The 26,079-nt window shown below is 42.7% G+C and overlaps 1 protein-coding gene across 1 annotated transcript in view; it reads left to right on the top strand.

Moving 5' to 3' along the window:
* PTPRT (protein tyrosine phosphatase receptor type T) overlaps nucleotides 1-26,079 on the top strand; it is an 838,546-nt gene that overhangs the window by 713,576 nt on the left and 98,891 nt on the right. The window contains exons 20-22 of the mRNA XM_084851682.1: nucleotides 4,371-4,448; nucleotides 4,658-4,693; nucleotides 20,099-20,286. Coding sequence (XP_084707808.1) covers nucleotides 4,371-4,448; nucleotides 4,658-4,693; nucleotides 20,099-20,286 — 302 coding nt within the window. The remainder of the gene's footprint in view (nucleotides 1-4,370; nucleotides 4,449-4,657; nucleotides 4,694-20,098; nucleotides 20,287-26,079) is intronic.

Below are 26,079 nucleotides of genomic sequence, written 5' to 3'. Positions count from 1 at the left end.
TCTGAATAAAAAGCACAGTCTCCACATGCTCAGGGAATGGACAAAATGAGGAATAAACATACCAGGGAATATGAAGAACTATATTCTTCTAGTGTGTGTGTGTGTGTGTGTGTGTGTGTAATCTCCCTCCATCCAGCTGTTCCGTGGAAACCCCCTCCCCCCCATTCACCCAAGGGCCTTCTGAGATAACTAACAGGAGGTTTGCTAATGAGCTCCATGTGGAAATACAAAGCTGAGCTGGGGGCAAGTGGGGTGCTGACATGTGTAGGAGTAAGTTGCATTGAACTCAGTAAGACTTACTTCTGAGTAGACATGCACAGAGTTGGTTCTCCTCTCCATTTTAGCCTCAGCATGTCACCAACAAGGCTGGATGTGGAAATAGAAAGCCTAGCAGGGGGAATAATACTCATGCAGGGCTCCAGACCGGCATGGTCATTTTAAAAGGTTTTTTCTTTCTTTCTTTCAAACAGCATTGCTTTAAACAAAGAGTGCATCGCTCAGGCACACCTAGGGCAGCCTTGCTTTGGGAAGCCCCAAGAAGGAGGAAGTGTTTTGGCTGAAAGCAATTACTGCACATCTCAGGGCAGGGGAAAAAATACATAAATATCTACGAAAAATAGCCTTTCTTATGGAAATTATGCAGAATTACAGCTGTTGGTATGGATTTATCTTCGTAATTTTCGGAGCGGAAAAAAAAGAGGAGAATTCCGGGGACTTGCGAACAACGGTACGGAGCACTGGCCGCAAACTGTGGAAGTCAAGCGGCACAGAAGGTACACAATTCGTACATCCCTAGGGTCCGTGGCGGAATTCTCTGACATCCCTAAATTACAGGCTAAAGTGATACAGACTGCAGTACAGGAAAAGCTTTACCTCTCAGTTCTGCTGAGTGCATTGGATGCCCCTCCTGCTTCAATGGAAAGTTTGTTTGTTCGTTTGTTTGTTTTATTAAAATAATTTATTAACTGCTTTCTGGCACACAAGCTTGCATGCTATGAGAAATAAAGCAACAACAACAAAAATGCAGGGGCCAACAAAACCAGAGAAACAGCACCAGTAAAAGCAAACGAAGTTAGCCAGCAGAACCAGAGGCTAAATGGAACCATTTGCACCCTATCAGGAAGACTGATAGAGAAGGAATTTCAGATTGTGATGAAAAGTCCACTCCAGAGACTCTGGGTAATCGAGTAAAACCTTGCTCCTCCTCACAGCAGTCGTCGTAATGCTTTGTCATGCCACAGCTGCTTTGTGAGGAGGGCCAGCTGTGGACAGATCTAGCTGAGTGGTAGGATGTCACCCCCTTTCACCCCTTGAAAATAAACATTTGCTAAGCTAGGTAAACTCTTTGAGGTAACATACAATGCAGAGGTCGTCTGGAGAATTGGAGCATGCACAGCATGTTTGGGTAGTCAATGGAGGGAGTGAACAGATGGACCAGAGACCAGTGTGACAGAGTGACCAAATGATGGTCCAGAATAACAAAGGAATAAAAAAACACATTCCAGTTTTATTATGCTTGGCCACGTGGGTGGCAGGAGTGACCACCCGACAAGTTTCACAGATCAGAGGAGTGGTACATAAGCAGAAAGAACCTCTTCACATCTTTGGGATCTTGGAGATGGACTACCACTTTTTAATTAAGGATGATGTTAGCCATCTCTAGGGATGTACGAAAGTCCCCTTACCTGGCTCTGCCAGTTTCCTCTGGGGGAGGGAGGCAGTCCGTCCCTCCCCCCGGAATCCTCGCCAGGGGGGAGGTGCTCTGTGCCTCCTGCCCAGAATCCTGGCCAGCCGGCTCCACTCCGCAGGGATTCCGCAGAGCCGCCGGCCAGCTCCGCCAGCAGCTGGACATCTGGCCACTGGCTAGCAGGGACGCAAATGGCGGCGGATGTAGCCGCCGCCGTTTGCGTCCCTGTAGTCAGCCGTGATAGGCTACGTAAAGATTTATGTAGCCTATCATGTCTGGCTTAAAAAAAACAAAAAAACGCGCGTACGCAAATGGCGGCTATATACGTATATAATGGCGGCTATATACACAAATAGCGTCCGCTACGCTATTTGCGTTCCCCTTATTTTCTCCGTCTTAGGCTACGTAAATATTTACGTAGACTAAAGCGGCCAAAAATAAGGAATGCAAATGGCGGCGGCCATAACCGCCGCCACTTGTGTACGCGTTTTTTTTTTTTAAGCCAGACGTGATAGGCTACGTAGTCTTTATGTAGCCTATCACGTCTTGTAAAAAAACAACAACAAAGCAACAAGACTGCAAATGGCGGTGGCGGCAGCCAGTCGGAAGACCAGCTGCTGCTGCCGCTGTCTGGAAGATCCATCCCAGGTAAGTCTTGTCCCGGGGGGGATCTGCGGGGGGGCAGACCATTCCGCCGCAGATTTCGGGGGGCCAAATGCACTGGCATTCAGCCTCACCGAGATCCGTGGCGGAATTCTCTGCCATCCCTAGCCATCTCTGGCAGACTGGATGCATCAAAAGGCTTCCTGTGTTGTGGTTCTGGAAACTCTTAGACAGAAGAGTGTTATTCCAAATGGGCTACTGGTGCAAGCATCCTGGCCAAAGATACTTGTAGCTTCAGAGGAACAGAAACTGAAGGGCAGCTCATTGTCACAGCCCTCACTTTGTGTGGATCTGGAAGTCGGAGCTCAGAACAGGGCCTGAAAAGAAGATCAAAGCTGACATAAGGGAGAGTATGAAGATATTTGCTTGTTGAGATCTGTGGGACCCAAGCCATGAAGGGCTTTATAGTTAAGCTGCACATCAGCATCACAATTGAATCCAGGAGCATATTGACAGCCAGTGCAATTGGAACAAAATTGGTTGAATTTGATTGCATCATTCACATCCATAAGACAACTCGCAGCAGTATTTTGTACTAGCTGAAGCTTCGGTGTTCTCTTCAAGGGCAGCCCCACATAAAATGCATCACAGTAGTCAAGCCTTACAAAAGTATGGATTAGCACTGCAATGTCCCTCTCTGTTCAAGAAAGGAAATTGCTTGCTCTGTCCAGATATATCACTTCATAGATGTCAGTTCTATAATATCTTCTTGACAATAAAGCGTTATATGGATTTATGCAGAAACAGCCCTTTCTTGACTGTTTTACATAAGTATACTTATGTGGCTGCATATAGATAACAATGAAGTTATAACCCCAGGGTTATTAGAACCTAAAGCACACACATACTCAGAATAACCTCTGCCTTTGACGTCCAAACTAAAGTTCTCATCTATGAACCGTTTCAGTTGTCTCATTATCTTCCTCTGAATCCAGCAGTTATTGAAAGATATTGCAGTCAAATTGCAACCCTTTTCTTTCCAATTACCAAAACTATTCTTTAAGTGTACTATAGAACATAGAAGTAGCACAGTTTCTACATTAGCTGGTTGGTGAAAGGAAGGGGAAAGCAATCAGGTCAGGAATGGACTATGAGTAATAAGGAAGGGAATTGGGAGGTGTCATGTGGCAGCCAAGATACAAGTAAGATGAAACAGACAAGAGGTTTGATACTAACTTGGGTCATAAGGATGGACCCAAAGGAGGAAAAGGAATTGGCCTGATGAACAGTGATGATGAGACGCTTCTAGCCCTAGGGAGTGCCACTGCAATCTTAACATCTGGAGACTTTGTCTTCAACTTCAAGTTCTCATATAATTTCAAGCTAACTCATGTCATTGAGATGCATTTGTCTGAGCACCAGGCTTCTGGTTTATCTATTCATCTATTTGCAAATTGTATTTTTGGTGTACATATTTCAGATTTTGCATTCCTTCAACCAATCCCCCAAAATGTGTTTAATGGAGAACCTCCTAATTCTAATCTTAGTTTTAAATATATGTAAACTGTAATATATCAATTCTGTTGTCCTTCTGGGGTTCTAGCCATGGACTTTATTCTCTTATATTCTTATTCTGTGCATGGTGCTTGGAGAGGGGGAACATAAATAACATAGCACAGCCTCCCTGCAACCTGGTGCCCTTCGGACATGTTGGATTTTGGCTCCCATCATCCCCAGCCAGCACAGCCAAAGGCCATGCTGGCTGGGAATGAGAGGAGTTGTAATCCAAGGCCACTGGAGGGCAACAGATTGGGGGAGGCTGGCAGACAGAAGTGTCCTATATGTGCTGTGTTGCTTGTCTCTGCTATATATCAATAATACCCAAGTAACTGAAGCCTATTATATTTAGACAAAGGAAAAGGTATTACTAGGACAATATGCTTCCAGTCACTTTAATTACGATATGTCCAATGTATTCAATACTACCCTGTTCTCTGAGGCATTTCTCTCCCTGTTCTGTTACCTCTCTCTATATATATATACATTTCTAAAGTCTCTTCCTTATGTCTTTCCTACCTAGCACCATCCTCTCCTTGTTCATTTTCTGTCCAAAGCAAAACCCTTCAGAGCAAATCTTTGTTGAATTCCTACTACTCAGGTACTTATGCCAGACTTTATTCTTGATTGTGTTTGCTTTTCCGCATTTCCCTGTAGATACAAAAATATGGCAGCAGAGAAGTCTTTGGGATGTTGGAAACAGCTAACCTTGTATTTTTATTTTGTTTTCCACATTTTTTTTCTCCTGTTGACCTTCTGTTGGGTTCCATTGATCCGTGTTCTGTACGCAAATGGAATTTCATCTCAAAGTATCATCAGACACTGTTCCATCGACCACACTGTTAGGTAAGAGAACTGTTATGATGCACAATAGCCTGTTGATGAGAAAACATATTCATTCTATCTGAAAATGGCTCAATAGAACATTGACAGAGATACTCCAAAATGTGATTTATTAGGGTTAAGCACCCTTTTGGATGGTAACCATCTCCCTTCATCACTGAAAAACTAATATGTGAAAGTATAATCATTTCACTATATGCACAGAGTAGAAACTGGGCTATTTTATCAGTTTTTTTCCTTAAAAGCTTGTTTACTATGATGTAGGCTCACAGACACACATGCACACACACACTCAAAAACAGCATCATGGAATTTTGTTTGAAAATTAAAGGGTTAAAATCCACTCCCCTGCCCAAATTAATTTGAGGGGCCTAAAGTTAGGGGCATTTGCTCTGATCTTCTCCATTGTAACAAAAATTCATGGAAATTTATTTCTGTGCTAAGAGCCCTGAATGAACAGCATTTGAGGCACATTATGGGATTCAATTTCTATCACTGATTCCAGTAATAATAATAATAATAATAATAATAATAATAATAATTTATGCCTTCACAATCTTTATCATTCTACTTTTCATTTTTAAGATTAGATATTTGTATTCTTAGGAATAAAGGTCTCAAAATCTGTATTCTTCAGCTTTACATGCCTACCTTGGCAAATGAAACAGTAGGGACGGGCAGGCGCCCCCCCTTTCAGGTTCTTTGGGCACCCTCCCAGCCCATGCCCCTGCTGACGTGCACCCGGACCTGTGCTTGAGCTCCCTGCCTCTTGCTGAGCCACCCACACTCATCCTGAAGCCTTGTTGAGCTCTGCAATCACCATTTTTTTGGGGGGAAATGCTGATCATGAAAATGTGCATATTTGCATATATGCAAAATGGGCCATGAATGACCCATGTTTGCAAGATTACAGGCATTTGCTTGCCTGTAATCTTGCGTATATGGGCCATTCACGGCCCCATTTTGCATATACTCGAATATGCACATTTTCACAAATGCACATATTCGCATATATGCAAATATGCACATATTTATATGCAAAACAGGGCCATGAATACCTCATATTAGGTATTAACAGAAATGCGCACATTCGCATACTGTATATGCAAAATGGGGCCATGAATGGCCCATATACACAAGATTACAGGCAAGTAAATGCCTGCAATCTTGTGTATATGGGCAATTCATGGCCCCATTTTGCATGTATGCAAATATACACATTGTCACAATTGCCATTTTCCCCTGAAAACGGTGATCACAGAGCTCAACGAGGTCTCCTGGTTGAGTGCAAGCGGCTCGGCAAGTGCAGGCAGGGGGCATGTGGGGGCAGGGGCTTGATGAGTGCAGCTCCGGGGCATGGGTGGTAGTGGGGTTCCGCCTGATTCCCGGATGGAATTGGGTGCCTGCGCCATCCCTATGAAACAGGTTGCATCTGGAAAACTGATGCACAGATGTTTCATTTGTGAAGATAAGATCCAGAACAGAGCAGTGAGTTTCTAGTAATTGTTCCTGTTACAGGGAGTGGGAAATTAATTAATGGTTCCAGGGGTTGAATGCTGCTGTGAGCAGTAACATAGCACAAATCAGGGATGAACCCACATTAAAAACAGAATAAGCCCGCTGTTGTAGACTTAAGTCTGGTTCACAATACCTTGGCCACTGGACAACGTTCTATGGTAGAGAAGTAGTGATAAGGGAAAGATTATAAGGATGGGACCTCCATGGGATTAGACATTTGTGTGTAAATGCTAGGGATGGGTGAATCTGTCAGTTTCACTTTCTCCCATATTTGAATTGTTTAAATCTCGAGTTCTTTCTGTACAGAATATGAAGAACTTGCGAATTTTGGTAAATCCTTATAAGAAATGAACTGAAACGAAATTCTCATCCATCTGCAGCAGCCAAATTCAATAGGAACAGCTATTCCCAGCATTGAATGGACCATGATACATCTGCCTGATATATAGCTGCTAAAGATGAGGGACCTGTCAAAAAACAAGAGGTGGCAACCCCAATTAAGCACTAACATAAGCTGAATAGACAGGGATTCAAGCCCAGATTTTTAAGAGCTAAGTACTCAAAGCCTTTGGAGTGGATGGACAAATTGATCAGTTTTGGTTTCTCCCACATTTGAATTTTTTAAATCTCTAGGTTTTTGTACCGAATATGGGATGCTTGGTGAATTTTGGTAAATTCTTATCAAAACCAAACTGAAATGAAATTCTCACCAATCCCTTGTAAGCATATTTTCTGCATCCTTTTCCACAAGGCAAAGATTATTGTCAACCACGCATACCTTTCCAACTGGTATAAAACCTTCTTGTTCATACACCCTATCACATGGTCAGCATCACATATTCATGGATAATTAGTCCCAAGTAGAAGTGGGGCCAGCTTAGTCTGAGGCAAGCATGCACCATCCATGCATGGGAATATTCCATGCAACGTTAATTGTTTTCTTAATGATAATATGCCAGAGGAGAATTTGGAAGAATGTCTTACATTAGCAGATAATATCCTAGCTCCAGTGAATCCTGTATCACCTTAACTCTATTTCCTAGTGGTTTGGAATATCTCTTGAAGAAGTGTGTACCCACTATATGTGTATTAAATTTGCAAAAGGCAACTCATCTGATCTGAATCTAAGAGAAAAATTTATGGCAAAACATATAATTTATCCTTTCATATTTATGCAACCTGCTATTTTAGAGTGCTTGCAGTAAGCATCCAGACACAACAATAAATATTGTCAAAAGCACCACATTTTCTTAAGAAATGGAGGTGCTTACTTAAATATATTTATGAAAATTTAGGATTGCAAAAGTGAAGAAATTAAAGCTAAGCCAGCAAATTTATTTATGTAGCAATCATTGTGCATTATAGACAGCACATTATGGTAGTTTTTGAATGGTGCTTTGGGTTTGAGAGTTAGTAACTCAGCCATAAATGTATGTGATGTTGCATTACCATGCTTCATATTCATGTTTCTTGACAACCAGTCCATAATTCTGTGTGCAGCATAGTTATTTCATATTTTGGATAAAAGAAACGTTAGATTGCATCCTTCTGGAATTGTGATCTTTAAGACAAAGAAATAAAGTCCAATGGTACAGATGTGTACTGTTGTGAAATAAGGACAGATTTGTAACATAAAATGTGGTCAGACAATAGAAGCACAGAAGTTGATTTGTGCTTTCGTAGGGGGAAGAAAATGTGGTCAAGTGGGGGGTGGATTTATTTGTTTGAATATAGTTATAGGAGGCGTTTGATGGACTAGATATTTTGGTACTGCACTGTGATTATTGTTAATACGTTTAATTATAAAATAAACTATTATTTATTAGTTGGCCTGACTTTTTTTGGCAGTAACCCAAAGCACTAGCAGAATATATATTTTATTTTATCACATTTGTATCTTCTCTAAGATACAAATATGTATCTTAGATGTGTATCTTATCAAACAACTAAGAATGGCAATATCATTCTATGTGATAGATTAGTTTAAGAGAGGGTACTGGTGGTACCAGGTCACCCATTGGGTTGTATGACTGACCCAGTATTTGTTTTCAGGTCATATGGTATATGAAGGGGGCTTATACTGAGTCCAGGCATTGGTCCACCTGGCCCTGCACTTTCTACTTTCACTGGAAGTGGCTCCCCACGCTCTCAGGCAAGGTCTTTTCAAGCCCTGCTATCCAAGACTCTTTTAACTCAAGATGCCAGTGATCAAACGAGGGTTCTTCCTCATGCAAGGCATGTGTTCATTATGGATGTCCATTGCTGGGAAATCCAGTTCTTTTTTGAGGCAACAGAGTTCTGCGGCCTGTACAACTCGATTTGCATTTGCAAGCCAAACTACAGGATTTCCCCTGAACTCTAGGACCTTTTTTGCACACTTTTCCCCCCACAGGTTCCACAATCTCTGCAAATTTCAGCCATAATGTGCAGAAATTGCTCAGAAATTTGCACAAATTGCTCAGAAATTTGCACAAATTGAGGAACCTGCAAAAAATGTGCAAAATTCCCAGAAAATCCATGAAGTGGCCCAGCTTGCTGCAGATTCAGTCAGGCACCACAGCAGGAGCCAGAACAAAGTCCAGGGGGCTGAACCTAAGAAAACGTGTTGAACTTCACCCCACAAATGGATTTCTCTGACATCCCTAGCGTTCTTCCACTGAGCTATGGCCCATCCCTCCTCATGTGCTCATCCTAAGGAAGATTAGAACTGAGGTGAATTTTCATGAGTTTCATGTTGAAATTTGCATCTTCAGTCTGGGAGAACCTTTCCTTGAACAGCTAAGCTAATGTCCTGGAAATGGAAAATGCTTCTCTATTTTTCATCTGTGTTGTGGACAATAATCACATGCAGAACTGTAAAAAAAAAAAATCCTCCCAAGGCTGGTTTTTAGGGCTCAAGAGAATTGTGTACTCCCCCCCCCCCCAAGCTAGCCCACAGAGCACAGCTCAAGGAAATTCCTGGGTCTGGAAGCAAAGTAGCTGTATAATACTTGAGCTTGTCTGCCCATGCTCACTCAATTGACCTAAAGCTTAGGTAGAGTCCCTTTATATACTGTCCATAAGCCCTTTATGTAATTGGGGAGCGAGGTTAGAGTAAGGCTGTTACCAGACACCTTGTCTGAGGGCTTACACAGAATATCTAACAGGAACTTATCTAAGCTTTAGTTCAGTGAGGTCTGGAAGCTTCCCTGAACTTTCTCATACAAATTCAGTGGTTACACTGTTTCCCAGGCTTGGCTACTTCCCCAGAGCTGCATTCTATGAGCTATGCACAGCTTAGAACATTAAAAACAAGCTTTGGGGAATTTTTTTCACAATGTATTCTACGACCCAAGAATTGGACAGAAAATAGACAGGGTTTTTGAGGCACGCATTCAAAAGCACAATAAGAATGGAGGTGCCTTTTGACAATAATAAAAGCAAACATGGTTTTGTTTCAGTTTTATACTCCTCTATGGAGTGTAATGATGACCTTTCTATCTATATGACTCAGAAAAAAGAAATAGGTGAGCTCTTCCTTGTTAGCCTCAGATTGACCCATAAATGATTCCAGTTCTTTCAAACAAAAAAAGTTCAACTTTTTTTGGAAAATCTTTCCAAAAGATTTCTAATCTTTCCATGAGACTCATTTCCTTGGAAGATGACCCCCTATCCTGCCAGCCCTCTCCATTCCCAAAATGCCATCTCTGCCATGTCCACTCCCTGAAACACACTTTGCCTTCCTTATCTGGCCAGTGGCAGGCTGAGGGGAGAGGAAGGTGGTCTGGCCCTTTCCCCATCAACATGTCACCAGCAGCAATGGGGTTCTAGCAAGAGTGTATGGGAAGGGAGAGGATGGAGGTTTGTCCCTCACCCTCCTTCCTTTCAAATTTGTGATCTTTGAAATGGCTGCTGCAATGGAAGACAGATCAACCCCCCCCACCCCATTTTTCTTACTGATGCACAGCTGTACATTATGCCAGAGTGTTGAAGAAAAGCTTTCCCCAGTGCTCCTGGACAGGTAAGTAAAGACAGGTGTTTGGGGAAGTGTGGGGCTGGCAGGGAGGGTATTTTAGGTAAAGAGAGGGATTGTGGAGAGAAGCTACAAATTCTTCTCTGGCTCAGATACTCATTCAGAGCTGGCTGGGGAATGCTGGAAGTTGTAGGAACTTTTTATGTCTAAACATGCAAACGATCACACCCTTAAAGTGTTATTCTCCATTCCAACCTCTCATGTGAGTAGAACCTGGGTTTTGGGTGGCTTGTGAAGCTGTCTTCTCCTTTGAGGTGGACATGTATGATCACCGAGAGTTTTCTGGCTGATCCCAGCTTGGGAAAAGTCCACTGGCATTTTTGCTCATGAATTCACAATGCAAGTTCCTTTGACTTCTCTTCTTCTAATGAACAAATATCTTGGTGGAAATCAGCCCTAATTTAGTCTTATACAGTCAGGGGAGAAAAAATCACTGCACTTTACTTACTTGTCTCCTGGAAAGTGCTGCTTCCCTGCTACATGTGTCTAGACAGCTGAAAAAAGTAGAACTGATGATAGTGCATGATAACTGAGGTTCTGCATCATTAACCTGATCTGAAGATTGAGTTATTTTTATAAGCTTTTTTGGGGGGGAATGGGAGTTTAAAAACTCAATCCATGATAAATTAGCTGCCATATTGCAGTCTATTCCAGAGTTGCTGCAGGGACAGGATCCATAGATTCATCTGCAGCAAAATAGCCCAACACTAAGTTGTCAAGGCAAAGTGACTGATGAGTATCTTTAACAATATTCCATCCAAACTGTCCTTACCATCTTTAGTGGTTATGGCAAATTCCAAATATCTGCACATAGAATGTTAACAACTTGTTAAGAGTTTAGTAGAGAACAGTGTATATTAAAAGGTCTTGAAGGCAAGAGAAGGAAAGCAGGACAAACTGGGTTGTTTTTAAAAAATAGAATAAAAATGTTGTACCTCTTACAGTTTTTGGATATGTAAAATGATTCCAGAAAGTAACAGACCAGTTGATTACCCTAGCAAATAAAGATATTGCTAGGGCAAGAAGCAGAGGGTTAAACTAATTTAGACAGGTTAAGAAAAAATAATTAACTAAGTTCTGCACTTATGAATAAATAATTACAAAAAGAGTCCACCAATGGAACATATTTCCAAAGTAAACTGTGGAATTTCTTTCCATGAAACTTTCAAGAGATGATTTAACATTTAATAGACAATCTGGAAAGAAAGATACATATTTATCATAGGGCAACTGACTGACTGTGTAAACAATGCAATTAATTCAACGTCTGGGGTGGCATTGTAGTTGCTTTTTTAAGAATACGCAACTACTGTGGAAATGATTTACCTTGAGCAGTGCAGTTTGAGTTATATATTTGTATACATTGTTTTGATTTTAAGATAGCCATGATAGGTTGGTTATGTAGCCTGATGCTAAGATACAATGACTTGATTTTAGGATACAATGACTTGATGCTAGGATACAATGACTACCTCCTTAGACTGATACAACACATTACAGTTTGCATGAGATAGTAGCAAAGAAAAGCTTCTGCACAGCCGTTAGGGATGCTGCAGAAAACTGAGATGGACTAGGGATGGCAGAAAATTCCGCCACGGATTCCAGTGAGGCCAGATTCTAAAGAATCCCCCCAGAATCCGTGGCGGAATGGTCTCCTGCCCCCCCACCCCCCCACGGAATCCTCCGGGATGGAACTTACCTGGGCCGGATGCAGCGGCTGCGGCAGCAGCTGCGGTGGTGACGGCAGCTGGTCTCCTGGCCGGCCACGGCCGGGCTGCTATGGCCACCAAGGCGTCCTTCGAGCCGTGATAGGCTACGTAAGTCTTTACAGCTGTGTAAAAAAAAAAGGTGTACGCAAATGGCGGTGGCTATGGCGGCCACCATTTGCGTTCCTTATTTTTTGCTGTTCTAGCCTATGTAAATATTTATGTAGGCTTTTACAGTGAAAAAAAAAGAGAAATGCAAATAGCGCCCACTATGCCATTTGCGTCCACACCAGCCAGTCCGCGGCCGGAAATCCGGCTGCGGACGGCCCTGGCCGGCTGCTCCACAGAGTCGCTGCAGAGCAGAGCTGGCTGGGCAAGATTCCGAGGGGGAGGACCGGATCACCTCCCCCCCGTCCAGGATTCCAGGGGAAGGGATGGAGCGCCTCCCCCCCCCACAAACACAATCCGCGAAAAGGTAAGTGACTTTTGTACATCCCTAAGATGGACTAAAATGAGCTTGGATTTCTAAGAATCCGACCTGTGGAATCCACTGTTGAATGACCTGCCCAGGCTGCGGGGAGTCTGTGGACTTCTGGATTTTATTTTATTTTTACTTTCCCAAAATTTACACATATTTATTTGTAGGAAAATAAGCAAGGTTCTACTGAGGAAAAGTTGAACGGAATGGGGGTTAATATGCTAAATGTTACGTACGAAGGTAAATTATGTAAATTGTTACAAACCCTCTTATGGAATTATTTGCATATTTTCCCACATGACAGGGAAAAATTTGCGTCCATCTGTGAGGGGATGACGGAACTAAAGGCATCAACAATCCCCAAAACACAGACAGGCTGATTTTACACAGTCCATACATCCCTAATGGCAGCGCCCCCCTGCAGTGTATCTGTGTTTCTGCCCCCTTTTTATTACTTCAGTATGGATCACTGATCCACACCAACAGAAATAGCCAGCAGGAATGTGTAGCACTGGCATGAAGATTCTCCAGATCAGGCTGATCCAAACAGGAAACAGTTTTAGGGTGTTTAGACAGAAAAAAAGTCCTACAACTCCCAGAATTCCCCAGCCAGCATTGCTAGCAAGCCAAAATACACTTCCAGGTTGAGAGCAGGCAAGTAGCCAATAGGCAGGCTGAGAGTAAGGCTTACTACAAGTCAGGAGATGCAGAGGGAGGTACAGGTGGCCCCTCCCAGCAGCAAATCCTCTGACTGAGAGAAATCAGCAGGTCTGCTATATACATCAGTATACCTTTATATACCTCTTTAGCACTAGTTTGGCCCTCAAGCATTACTTGACCAAAAAGATCATAGGCTGCTGCAGCAAACTCCTAGCAGGAATGACTTGTAGTTTCCTCCTCTGTCCAAGCATTCCCAGCTGTACAGGGAGCCCAGTGGTTGACCCAAAGGGCTCCTGGTTTGAGCCCTGAAGTGGGTTCAACTTCACACTCGGGATGGGAGGACCAGGGCTGCTTGAGCTCGCTGAAATTCTCTGCACTTTACTTCAAAGCTCAGTTCAGCCCATTCCCGTTCTCATTTGCAACAACCTGTTTGTTTTGGTTTGTTCAAACAGGAGAAGTGCGCCTTTTAAAAAAAAAAAGTGCACTTCCCCCCATTGACTAAAGCATGAAAAATGTGAATTTTGAAACATACACAACTTCCAAAATGCACAGCTTTAAAAAACACGCAACTTAAAAAAGTTTTTTTAAAAAGTTGTGCATTTCAAAACCATTTTCAGAGAACACATGCTCCAGTTTGCATTTTTCAAAAGAGCACACTTTCTACACATTGACTAAAGCATTAAAAATATGAATTAAAAAATATACAGTTTAAAAATGCATTTTTATAAGTGTACATTTTTTAAAGTGCACATTTTGTGAATGCAAGTGCCAGTTCAGGCATTTGTGAACATTTTTAGAGAACATGGGCTTCTGTTCACATTTGCCTTTGGGGTTGCGAAATGGGCATTTTCAGTGATTTGTGCAGCGAAATGAAATTTTCATACATCCTGACACCAGTCTTTAAAAAGGAGGAGGAGAGGAGAGGAGAGGAGAGGAAATATGCTCAGCTATATTAAGTCAGAGTAGTATGACAGTTGATCATTTTTCACTTTTGGCCATGTTTGTGTTAGATTAGCATATCACCTTGAAATAAGCCGTTTGTCACATACATAATAGCCCCCCCACACACACAAATAAAGACAATCTGTGAGCCAATTTTACAAGTGTTTCCATTGCCACTTCGGTAATACAGAGAGTGACATTAGCCATTCTGGAGCGATTCTTAGGAAATGTCAAATAAATGACAACCCTTTACTCTAAGAGAGTGAGACTGGAAATGTGTGTAATTAAATCCATTGCAAACACCACTCCAAAAATAATTTATTTTGTGCAAAGGATGTCTTATCATGTTACACACTTGCCAGGGCTAACAAAATAAAAATATAAATGGATATGATAGGCTTATCATTTCAAAATCAGAGAGACATTGTGGATATTAAAGGAAGAGTTTTGAAACAAAACTTTGCTTTTTGTATTCAAGACACACTTCATTGTGGCAGTGCTTGAGTTGTTTCAACAGAGCTTAGTCGTATTGTTGACAGGCTTTCCTACTCCCCAACCTCTTCTCATTTTACAAGATTAATAATCTGGCATGAAGAAAGAAAAAAATATGGATTATTTTACTGCCTTTTAACTTTAGAAGTATTAATCTTACTGGAGCCTGTGAAGCACTATAAAACACACTATGTCACAAAACAGTGGACAGTGGTGGCAAGACCACACTTCTTAATTTTCCGTGTTGTTTTTCTGTAGAGGACATGCATGTTAATGTGCTTGTACATTATTCTTTCTAACAGAGCATACTTATATTAAAAACATATTTTAAGAGGTAGGTAATACATTACCTTCATGGAACAATCCTACTATCCACTCTAGAAAGCAGAAAGCTGGTGGGATTTAGCATAGAAATGGATCCCTCAATGTACCATTTCCATGTTTGAACAGAAGAGCTAAGAGATTGCCTTGGTGCAACCCAGGGCAGAGCGCTTGCACCATAAAAAGCACTGGATGAATGATATGTGAGTGGAATGAGGTCAGGATGGTGGAATAGTGGCACCAAGTGGAATCCTCTGCACATTGACAGGACTAGGGACCACCATGCCTTGGCACTGCACTGTCAACTTGTTTTAATTCTTTTATTAATTTTATATACCACCCCACAGCAATGCTTTCTGAGTAGTTTTCATGTACAGTTTCATTTGTCAATATGGTAGAAATAGAACTAAAGGACCAGAAATTTTAAACTGCCCTCAGAAAGCTCCTCTGAGGTTTAGAAACAAGAATTTGTTAAAACTTCTTCTACTAGTACATATTGAATTATTCTTATAGGTATTGTAAGCACTAAACAGTACTTCCATAGAGATGGCCCAAAGCCCAAAGATGTCTCATTAGTCTTCGTTAGTCTTGGAGTACAATTGGACATACTGGGAACAATATGTTTGTAGCATTATGTATTTCTTGTGGAACATTTGAGCTCTTGGTACAGGAAAACACAATCTTCTTTTTCTTCTTTTTGTTTTACAAGTCGGAGAAGCAGCCTCTGGCTGTGGTCCCACATATTGTCCATTTTGAGTTGGTGTGTGTGTGAGTGTATGTGAGTGTCTTATTGATACACACACACTCACACACGCACACAGAGATTATAGATATAGATATATAGAGAGATGATGATCAACTCCAGATGTTCTCTGCAAATTATCCAGGCTCTTACATTACCTTCCCCAATTTATTCAAACATTTTAACATTTTATTCCCGCTTTACAAGTGAACCTAGCTTGTGACAATGAAGTCTAATACAGCGTTCCCCAACCTGGTGATATCCAATGTTCTGGACTACAACTCACAGCATTCCTGACCATTCCAAGACCATGCTGGCTTGGGTTGATGAGACTTGATGCCCAACACATCTGGAGAGCACTAGGTTGGGGGAAAGCTGACCTAGTCCATTAATTGAAGAGCATGTCACTGACTGCTTCACATGAGCTACCATCACATTCAGTAGCTCATGCTCAAATATCAGAGTATGGAAAAGACAGTCTGAAAGTTAAGGTTTTAAATTTGTCTGTGTAGTAGAATTCATACAGACTTTTATTGTAGATTTCAGAAGTCGCACAGATATTTTAGGTGCAATTTATATTGGACAGCTATGGGCAATCCCATCCTATGTCATAACTATCTCTTTTTGCTCCAGTTCAGAATTCAGATGTGTGCCATAAACTTCTGCTGGCTGAGCTGCAAGGTGGCTGCATAATTAGACAGTGTGTGAAGTCAAAGGCCTATATGAAGGTGCTTCCACCATATATTTCTGATGATGGAACTGTAAAAAAGAGGCTACCAGAAAACAAACCACCCCTGACATTTATTCTGAACATAGAAAATAATAATTACATCTGAATATACTGAGCTGAGAAGTTTTGAGTTATATTTCATGTCAAATCCAAAGTCCTTGAGTGTGCTTTTGTAAGCCTGCACATTACTTTTTATAGTTCCCTCTTGGAACAGTATATTGTAATGTTTTTTAATTGAGGCTGATAAAAAAAATGTAGAGTCCTCAGAGAAGTCAGTTGTGAAATTGGGTTTGAATTCAGCCTACTGATGGAAAATTAAGCAACACATGTCCCCTGGGAGGGGTCTACCATTAAAAAAATGCCCCCTTTCTTTATTACAAAAGGTTAAAGAGGAATAGGGTGAAGAAAGATGCATGGGAAAATAAATCCAGTTTGGAGAACTAATAGGCCTTGAAAATCCCCTCTGTTCAGAGTTCCCAAATTATCATTAGTAACACCATTAGGCTGGTTATTGTATAAATAAATGCTTAGCTTGCTACTCTTCTATTAGCCCCCACCCCCCCACACACACACATATACACACATATACAATAATAGGTTTACAGGAGCCAATGAATGTTTATTTTTCATGTCTAATTAATATCTCTACAATGATAAAGTTTTGAAATTTGTGTTAACACTCAGTGCTTTTATATCTATAGCTACAGCTTTCTTCATCAGGTGTTGCTCGTGCTCTGAGGAATAGATGATAGATAGATAGATAGATAGATAGATGATAGATAGATAGAAGATAGATAGATAGATAGATAGATAGATAGATGATAGATAGATAGATAGATAGATGATAGATGATAGATAGATAGATAGATAGATAGATAGATAGATGATAGATAGATGATAGATAGATGATAGATAGATGATAGATAGATAGATAGATGATGATGATGATGATGATGATGATAGATAGATAGATGATAGATGATTGATAGATAGATAGATAGATGATAGATAGATGATAGATAGATAGATGATAGATAGATAGATAGATAGATGATAGATAGATAGATAGATAGATAGATAGATGATAGATGATAGATAGATAGATGATAGATAGATAGATAGATGATAGATGATAGATAGATGATAGATAGATAGATGATAGATGATAGATAGATAGATAGATGATAGATAGATAGATAGATAGATGATAGATAGATAGATAGATAGATAGATAGATAGATGATACTCATGCTCCTCTACCAGTATCATCGTGTTCAAATTTAAAGAGCACTTTTAGGGCGAGGGAGAGAATTTGAATCAGAATAACTGTCCTGCAGGTAAAATGTTAAGTGACCCCTCCACCTGTATTACTTCTCCAAATGTAGAGCTCCCCTCCCTGACAGCTACAGTAAACATTTTTTTAAGAAACACACACCACACATTGACAAACCTTCTATGGGCACAACCCAATGCATATTTAGATAGAACAAAGTCCAACAGTTCCCAGCATTCTCCAGCCAGCATGGCTGGTTGAGGAATGCTGGGACTTGTACGACTTTTCTCTATCTAAGCATGCATAGCATTATGTCCTATGTGTCTCTCCTGCATCACATTTAGCTTGGCCCTAAGGTCCTCTCACCTTGTCGTTATATTCCTCATCTTCCTCTTCCTTTTCCCTCTTCACCAGTACAAGACCTGATAACAATTGAAACAAAAACCTAGCAAGATATACAAATAGAATAGCTGGGCTGTGCAGATGTAAGAGTAAATTGTCACATGGAATTTGGGATTTTTAATGAAGAATTCCAGTTAACCTGCTCTTCAGTTGAGTTTGTCTAACCTTTCCCCAACTATAAATGGTCCAAAAGCAAACTTTCCCCATTTCCCCTATAGCATGTGAAGGTTTATAAAGTATTATGGGAAGCACTTCATCTAAGCTGATTTTACTTAAAGAGAAAATGTTCGGAATACAGTCCAATACATAAAAACTATGGGTAAAGTATAGTATAAGGCCCGTCCTCCTATATGACCCATTAAAGAAGCATCTAAATGCTCTCTGATTCCTCCCCACCCCCCACTGCCATCACATCAGCACAGTTTAACTACAATCTGGGAAAAGAGAAGAGAGAATTTGTACAACCTCTTTCTTCTTGCCTTCTTTTTAGGGTTTCCAGCTCCTGTTCACCAAGAACTACATTTCAATTGCTTTCACATTTCTAAGGCATACTGACGTTATGAAGTAGAACAGCCTTCCCCAATTGGGTGCACTTCAGATATTTTTGACGACAATTCTCAGAATTCTTGATCATCTGCCATGCTGGCTGGGGCTGCTATAAATCGAAATCCAAAATATCTGGAGGGCACCAGATTCAGGAAGGCTGAAGGAGAGCGATTCAGGTTTTGCTGCCCTGATACTGCAGTTGAGGTTGGCTATGTGTCCTGCTGTACAGAGAACAGTCCTTCATATCAGAGGAGGAGAACCTCCAATCCCTGGGCATAATCTGGCCCATGGATTGCCCAATCCAACCAGTAGAGTGTTAGGCAACTCCTGCAGTCCTCCCCCCTCCCCCCCATGCCCTGCCCCCTGGCCTGGGGAGGGTAATCTCCTGGGGATCCCCTGGGGGTACCCCTCCCACTGGACTGGGACTTGCAGTCCCTCCCCTCCCCGCACACACCCTGAGCAGGATCTGAGCAGGAGGCTCTTGACTCAGCTGGTGCTTGCAGGAGTCAGCTTCTGCAAGTGCCAGCCAAGTCCCTTCCCAACCCACTTATGCCCCAATCAGGACATGAGTGCAGCGGGAAATGGGCGCTTGGCTTGGCTGGAGCTTGCAGGAAAGAGTTGCTTTCCATGCTGAGAAAAAAGCGGGTGAGCGAGGCAACACTGATGATGTGATGGGAGGGGGCGGGGCTTAGGGCCCCATCCAGTTGATGCCATCTCGCCCACCAGGCTTGGTCCAGAGAGCAATCCAGCCTCAGGACCAAAAGAGGTTGCCCCCCTGCTCTGTATGAAGGGCTATCCAGCCCAAGCCTGGTCTAAAGATAAAGAAGCATCAGAAGGGAGAGCATGGGCCTTGAAGTTGCCCATCAACCGTTAGCACCTGGATAGTAGGCTCAGCAGGCACACAGATCACCTGATCATGGTCTTCCTTACTATGGTGAGATGTATGGTACTGCTACTTAAATTATAGTCATTCTTCCTCATTTGCATCTGTACATATAAATGAGTAGATGTAAGTTTTATGCAAATCTGAGTCCTTTCTTGCCCTCCCTTTTTTTCTGGTGATGCATTTCCTCTTTTTGGCAATGTGTAAGTGGCCACCCTACTGCAACTGTTTGTTCTTCCACTCACATTTCCTGTCCACTGGGAAGTGGCAGTGATCACCCTGCCTGCTTCCACTAGCAAGGGATAAAGGTGGGAGAATTGACCAGAGGAAGGAGATGCCTGCATAATGTCTTTCTGCCCTCACGCTGTGAAAGTAACAGGCAGGTCAAGAGGTGGAGACCCCATAGGTAGGTAGCACGAGATAAGAGGCTCCGAGTTCTTAGGTAACGTGCATCAAATAACCCTATTTCCTCCTGCTGTTGTTAGAACCGTTTTGTAATTTGTCAGTTCTGTGCTTTCTTCCTTCACACTCTCATGAAGCCCATTGAATCTATATTAGCTTTTCTGGGTTGGCTTTGGGCATGGATGATTTCCCTGCTGTGGTTTGTTTCACCCTGGGGAGAAATTAACCTCTGGGGGAAGAGAACAAATAAACATATAACAGCTAGGTGAAAGTTTGTTTTGCCTCCCTATCTTTAAAACAGACAATAGCCATGGGGAGATGACTCAGCCGACACTGACAATCCAGACCCATCCCTATCGAAGCTGTGACCCAGTGGAAATGTCCTACCCCAGGGGGCAGTTCCAGCCAGCAATCCGAGTGGCCGACCTGTTGCAGCACATCACTCAGATGAAACGGGGACAGGGCTATGGATTTAAAGAGGAGTATGAGGTGAGAGGAATGTTCACTCACTTGAATATGGAGATAAAGAATGAAATTAAGGCTACTGTCAAATCAGAATGAGTACTCTGGAGAAGTGCCTCAGAAGCTTAAGAGGCTTATTTTACATGCTAACTGTAATGCTTTCCCCCCCATTTGCCCCCGAATCCTTGTCTGAGTCCTCTTTCTCTTCTTTGTAGTGGTTTATTATCTTATTTCTGAGAACCTAAATGCCTTTGCCCCAGTCCAGTGAGGTGGAGGCAGAGCTCTTCTTTCCACAAAAGCTTCCCAACAGCTTGACGTATGAAAATGAATGTGATGAAGCTGCCCCTTTCACTGCAGCCATATACATAACATTCATGGAATCTGGAGTGGTGGCCACCAAATGTCATTAGTGCTGTGCCAAAAATGTTCCCCACATTTTTTTCCCAACCGTTCTCATTCAATTTCATAGAAAAGAAATTGCTTTCAAAAAGAAATTCAAAGGAGAAGAACATTTCAGAGAAATTATTATGGGCTGAGTTCGGGTTTCTTGCGCTTACCTTACTTAGGAAGTGGCCAGGGAGATAGTCCCGGGTACAATCATCTCTCCAGCAGCCTGTAGCCTCCTTGGCTTCTCAGGATTGAATTAAAGTCCAACGGAAGTCACCATGAGGTAATTCCTCCCACAGGGCTTTCTCTGATCAGAAACCACAAGCAGTCTTAGAAGATGCAGAGTGAAGGAGAGATGTAGAATAGAAAGAAAATACACACACACACAGCATCCTTTGCTGCCTCACAGTGATTAGATAAGCTCAAAAATACCACAGAAATACATTATAAAACACCGTGAAAATGAGGCAGAAGAACGGAAGCCTTTTTTTATCAGGGAAAAAGCTTTCAGGAAGTTGGAGGACAGATTCTGGGACAGCACTACCTCCGCCTTGTCCGTGGAGCTAGACATCACACTCCCCCCCACACATACACACCTGCATTGTTGCGGGTGCAGAATGGGGACCTACCTGCCAACATAGGTGATGCTGTTGTTACTTGTGGCGGCACAGAAAAACCTTAGGGAAAAAAAAGAAGTTGTGCTATACCCCCTACCAATGGTGAACCCTACCTGTGAGAAACTGTTGAGAATTTCTCCTCCCCCGGGAGATTTGGTGAAATCATATCTTCAATTTCTCTGGCCACAAATAAGGTGGGGAATTTCAAGAAGCCATTTGTACTCAGGTCTAATATACATTCCACCAATAATATGGTGTTGCATAGGTGCTTTCAGTTTGCTCACTGTATTTGATAAAATGTTTGTTGGACTAAAGGTAAAGGTAAAGGTGTCCCCAACCAGTCGTGTCCGACTCTAGGGTGCGGTGCTCATCCCCGTTTCTAAGCCGAAGAGCCAGCGCTGTCCGAAGACGCTTCCGTGGTCATGTGGCCGGCATGACTGAACACCGAGGTGCACGGAGCGCTGTCACCTTTCCCGCCGAGGCGGTACCTATTTATCTACTTGCAATTTCTTGCTTTCGAACTGCTAGGTTGGCAGAAGCTGGGACTGAAGACGAGAGCTCACTCTGTCACGCAGCACTCGGGTCTCGAACTGCTGTCCTGCTGACCTTCCAGTCTGCAGTTCAGCGTCTTAACCACTAAGCCACCGCGGCCCCAGACTTAGTAGTTTGTTGGACTACTAAGGGTTTATTCACATTGTAGCCTCTGAACCAGATTCTGTATGTTCAGAAGCCTCCATGTGGCTGTAGCAGTTACACTACTGACTGTTATTATTTATTTATTTTATTTATTTTATTAAAATATTTATTGGCTGCCTTTCAGGGCAGAAGCCCTCTCAAGGCGGCTTACAACAATAAAACACATAACCATTAAGATATTGAAAGTGATAAAAACATGAACACAATAAAAGCTGCAATAAAAATCAACAATTAAAACAGCATTTAAAACAGCAATTAAAACCAACAATAAAAACCACAGCAACAATAGCAACAACAGCAATCATATCAGGAGAAGGCCAAGGTGCAATAATGTTTTCAAACCCTTGTTAAAAGCCTGCAATGATGGAGCATGGCAGACCCCCCCCCCCAATGGCAACTTATTCCAAAGGTGTGGGGCCACTGCAGAGGTGGCCCTCTCACATGTTACCTAACTCTCTCACAGGTGGGCAAATGAGAAGGGCCTCTCTTTCTGATCTTAAAGTTTGGGCAGGCTGCTATGGGTGAAGGCAGACCTTCCAGTAATTTGGCCCCAAACCATTTAAGGCTTTAAAGGTCAAAACCAGCACTTTCAATTGGGCTCAGAAATGCAGTGGTAACCAGTGCAACTGGTGCAGTATAGGCATTAGATGATCGAATCGCCTCGTGCCCTCCAACATGTGGGTGGCAGCAGCTGAAGATTCTGAACCACCTTCAAAGGCAGACCCATCATGTGGAGTGGATTACAGTAGTCCAGATGGGAGACCACTAGTGCATGAATAACTGAGGCAAGGTCCGTCCTTTCTAGATAGGACTGCAACTGGCATACCAGCCTATTACTGCCAATCCTCTAAGGTAGAGAGGAACAAACAAATTCCCATTATAGTGACTACCTGCCAACCAAAGCAGATGCTGTTGGAGAGTGAACAGATGTGTGACAGCCCTGACAGAGCTGGTAAGGGGCTTTCCACAGGTGACAAACTTGCCTATCATAAGAACTGCTAGCTGGTACAGGCACTTGGAAGCATCTGGCCCTATGAATGTTACTTCAGAGGCTGTTTTGTGAGCTCCCTCTTAAAGTATTCTGATTTTATTTATTATTATTATTATTGCATTTATACCCCGCCTTTTTTCCTCTTGCAAGGAACCCAAGGCGGCTTACATTATCCTCCTCCTCTCCATTTTATCCTCACAACAACAACCCTGTGAGGTGGGTTGGGCTGAGAGTCTGTGACTGGCCCAAAGTCACCCAGTGAGCTTCCATGGCCGAGTGGGGACTAGAACCCGGATCTCCCGGCTCCCAGTCCAACACTCTTGCCACTACACCACACTGGCTCTCTGATAATTATCACTGATAATTTAATAATTCCTCCCCACCCACCCAATGCAGCCAAGAAATATATCAGAGATTGTAAAGGGTGATGGGGCTGGACAACAGAGCAGCACTTTCAGATTTGGTGTGCTACAACCAGCATGCCACCCAAGAGATATGGCACACCAGAGACTTGATAGTAATGGAATGAATAGCCTCAAGGCATTGGTGCTCAACCCTGGAGATGATATACATTAATTCCTGGCTCCTTGAAAACATGGAAGTAGTTAAAAGCTTGCAATTTTAGGATGGGCTTTGTGACTGATGTAGTGGGCAAGTTGAATGGCTGTGCTGATGGTCTCCTGTTTAAACCGGGCAGATCTGGCTATCCTCAGGCCCAGCATCAGCACCTGGTACTGTTGGGCAGCTGCCATGACCCAGCACACTGGCAGGATCCACTGGTGCTGACCCCTGCCCCGGGTCTCCAGTGACATAGTTACCTGGTGGCAGCTGGAGATTTTGTTTATTGGAAATTGGAATATAAACAAAAATACACAAAATTGGAAACAAGTTTGTTTGTTTGTTTGTTTATTACATTTGTCCACCTTTCCCGCAAAACGTTTGCCTATGGCGGATAATAGAGATCAAAACAAAAAGCTAATTAAGACATAACCTAAAAATGCAATTACAAATACAACTAGAAACACAACAATAAAACAAACTTCATGAAACACATCAATTCCCATTTTTTGATTGTTTTGTTTTGCTTGTTACTATTGTGTTGCAAATGCAAAGATTAGAAATAAATAAATAAATGAAATTAACTGCGCCCTACCAGTGAAAAACACCTTCAGCAGCAGAAGAACGTGCATGCCAAAAGCCTGCCTGAATAATAAAAAGAGATCTGGCCTTCCTCAGCAGGGAGTTCTAGAGCAAGGTAGCAACCCCTGAGAAGGCCCATTCTTGTGTCCCCACCAGACACCCCCCCCAATCCTAAAACATAAGCAGGCTCATGGAGAGAAGGCAGTCTTTCAGGTCCCAAGCTGAATAAGCGTTTATGGGTCATAACCAGGCACTTTGAATTGTGCCCAGAGACAGATTGGTAGCCAGTGAAACTGTTGTAACAGGGGAGTCTCATGCTCCCTGTAGTCAGCCCTAGTCAACAGTCTGGCCCCATCATTCTGGACAAGCTGAAGTTTTTGAATACTTTTCAAAGGCAGACCCATGTAGAGCAAGCACTTTACAGTAGTCCAAAATAGGAGAGCCCACCATAAGATACTTTGCTGAGGGCCTCCTCAACCTTGGAGCTGGCTCTGGCTGGCTGCAGATTCCCTTCTGCCGCCCCTTCTCAGTGGATCGGCTTTCAGCTTGCTGTGAAATAAGTGAGTTGTGGAGAGGCTGTTTCTGCCTGTGGAGCTGTCTGCTGCACAACACTGCTAGAACCTTTTATTAAACAGTTGATGCATTTGGCATAATATTGGATCCCATAATCAATATCTGATATTTGTGATTTAATAGGTGTGATAAAATGCTGGACTGGGCAATGGCTAGAAACATCTTCTCTTGACTGCCTTTGACTTTTAATTAATTGCATCCCTAAAGGCTACAGTGTCACTTTACTGTGTTAAAACACAACTTATTCCTGGGATCCTTTAGAACAGAGGTGGGCAGGCTTTAGGTTTATGAGGTCTATTTCATTTTTTTACTAGAACCCTCAAGGACTGGTGGGTTCTAGTAAAACTGGAGACAAATGCAAAATAATGGCTGAGAGACAAAATATTGTCTCAGGAGAACAGAGCCAATTGCTTACCGTCTGTACCCCAGGAACCATACATTGAAATTACCCACATATATGAGTATAAATTACATTTGAGTAGGGATGGCAGAGAATTCCACCACGGATCTCAGTGAGGCCAAATGCCAGTGCATTCGGCCCCCCAAACTCCATGGCGGAATGGCCTGCCACGCCCCCGCCCCCCTGCGGATCCCCCTCGGGACGAGACTTACCTGGGGCGGAACTTCTGGGCAGCAGCAGCTCTGGCGGTGGCTTCGGCGGCGGCTGGTCTTCCGACTGGCTGCCGCCACTGCCATTTACCGTCTTTAAAAAAAAACAACAATGTCATGATAGGCTACGTAAAGATTTACATAGCCTATCATGGCTGGGTTTAAAAAACAAAAAATGACATGATAGGCTATGTAAAGATTTACGTAGCCTATCATGGCTGGGTGGGTTTAAAAAAAAAAAGACGTGATAGGCTACGTAAAGATTTACATAGCCTATCATGGCTGGGTTTAAAACAAAAACAAAAAACTGCGTACGCAAATGGCGGCAGCTACGGCCGCCGCCATTTGCGTTCCTTATTTTTGGCCATCTCAATCTACGTAAATATTTACGTAGACTATGACGGCGAAAATAAAGGGGAACGCAAATAGGGTAGCGGGCGCTATTTGCGTCCCTTTTTGATTCGCCGTTTTAGCCTACGTAAATAATCTACGTACATTTGTGTACGCGGTTGTTGTTTTTTTTAACCCAGCCATGATAGGCTATGTAAATCTTTACATAGCCTATCACATCCCTGTAAAAAAAAAAAAAAAACCCACCTCCAGACTGCAAATGGCGGCGGCGGCAGTCGGTCGGAAGACCAGCTGCCGCAGACGCCGCCACCGCAGACGCCACCGGAGCCACCGCCACCTGGAACATCCGCCCCAGGTAAGTCTCATCCCGGGGGGTATCTGTGGGGGGGCGGGGGGTAGGCCGTTCCACCACAGATTTTGGGGGGACGAATGCACTGGCATTCGGCCTCACCGAGA

Source organism: Heloderma suspectum, chromosome 4 (genome assembly GCF_057233095.1).
Source record: "Heloderma suspectum isolate Gila_16-S chromosome 4, 16-S_ref, whole genome shotgun sequence".
NCBI lineage: Eukaryota > Metazoa > Chordata > Lepidosauria > Squamata > Helodermatidae > Heloderma > Heloderma suspectum.
The sequence above is the reverse complement of the archived record's forward strand: the minus strand, read 5'-3'. Positions and strand labels throughout refer to the sequence as shown.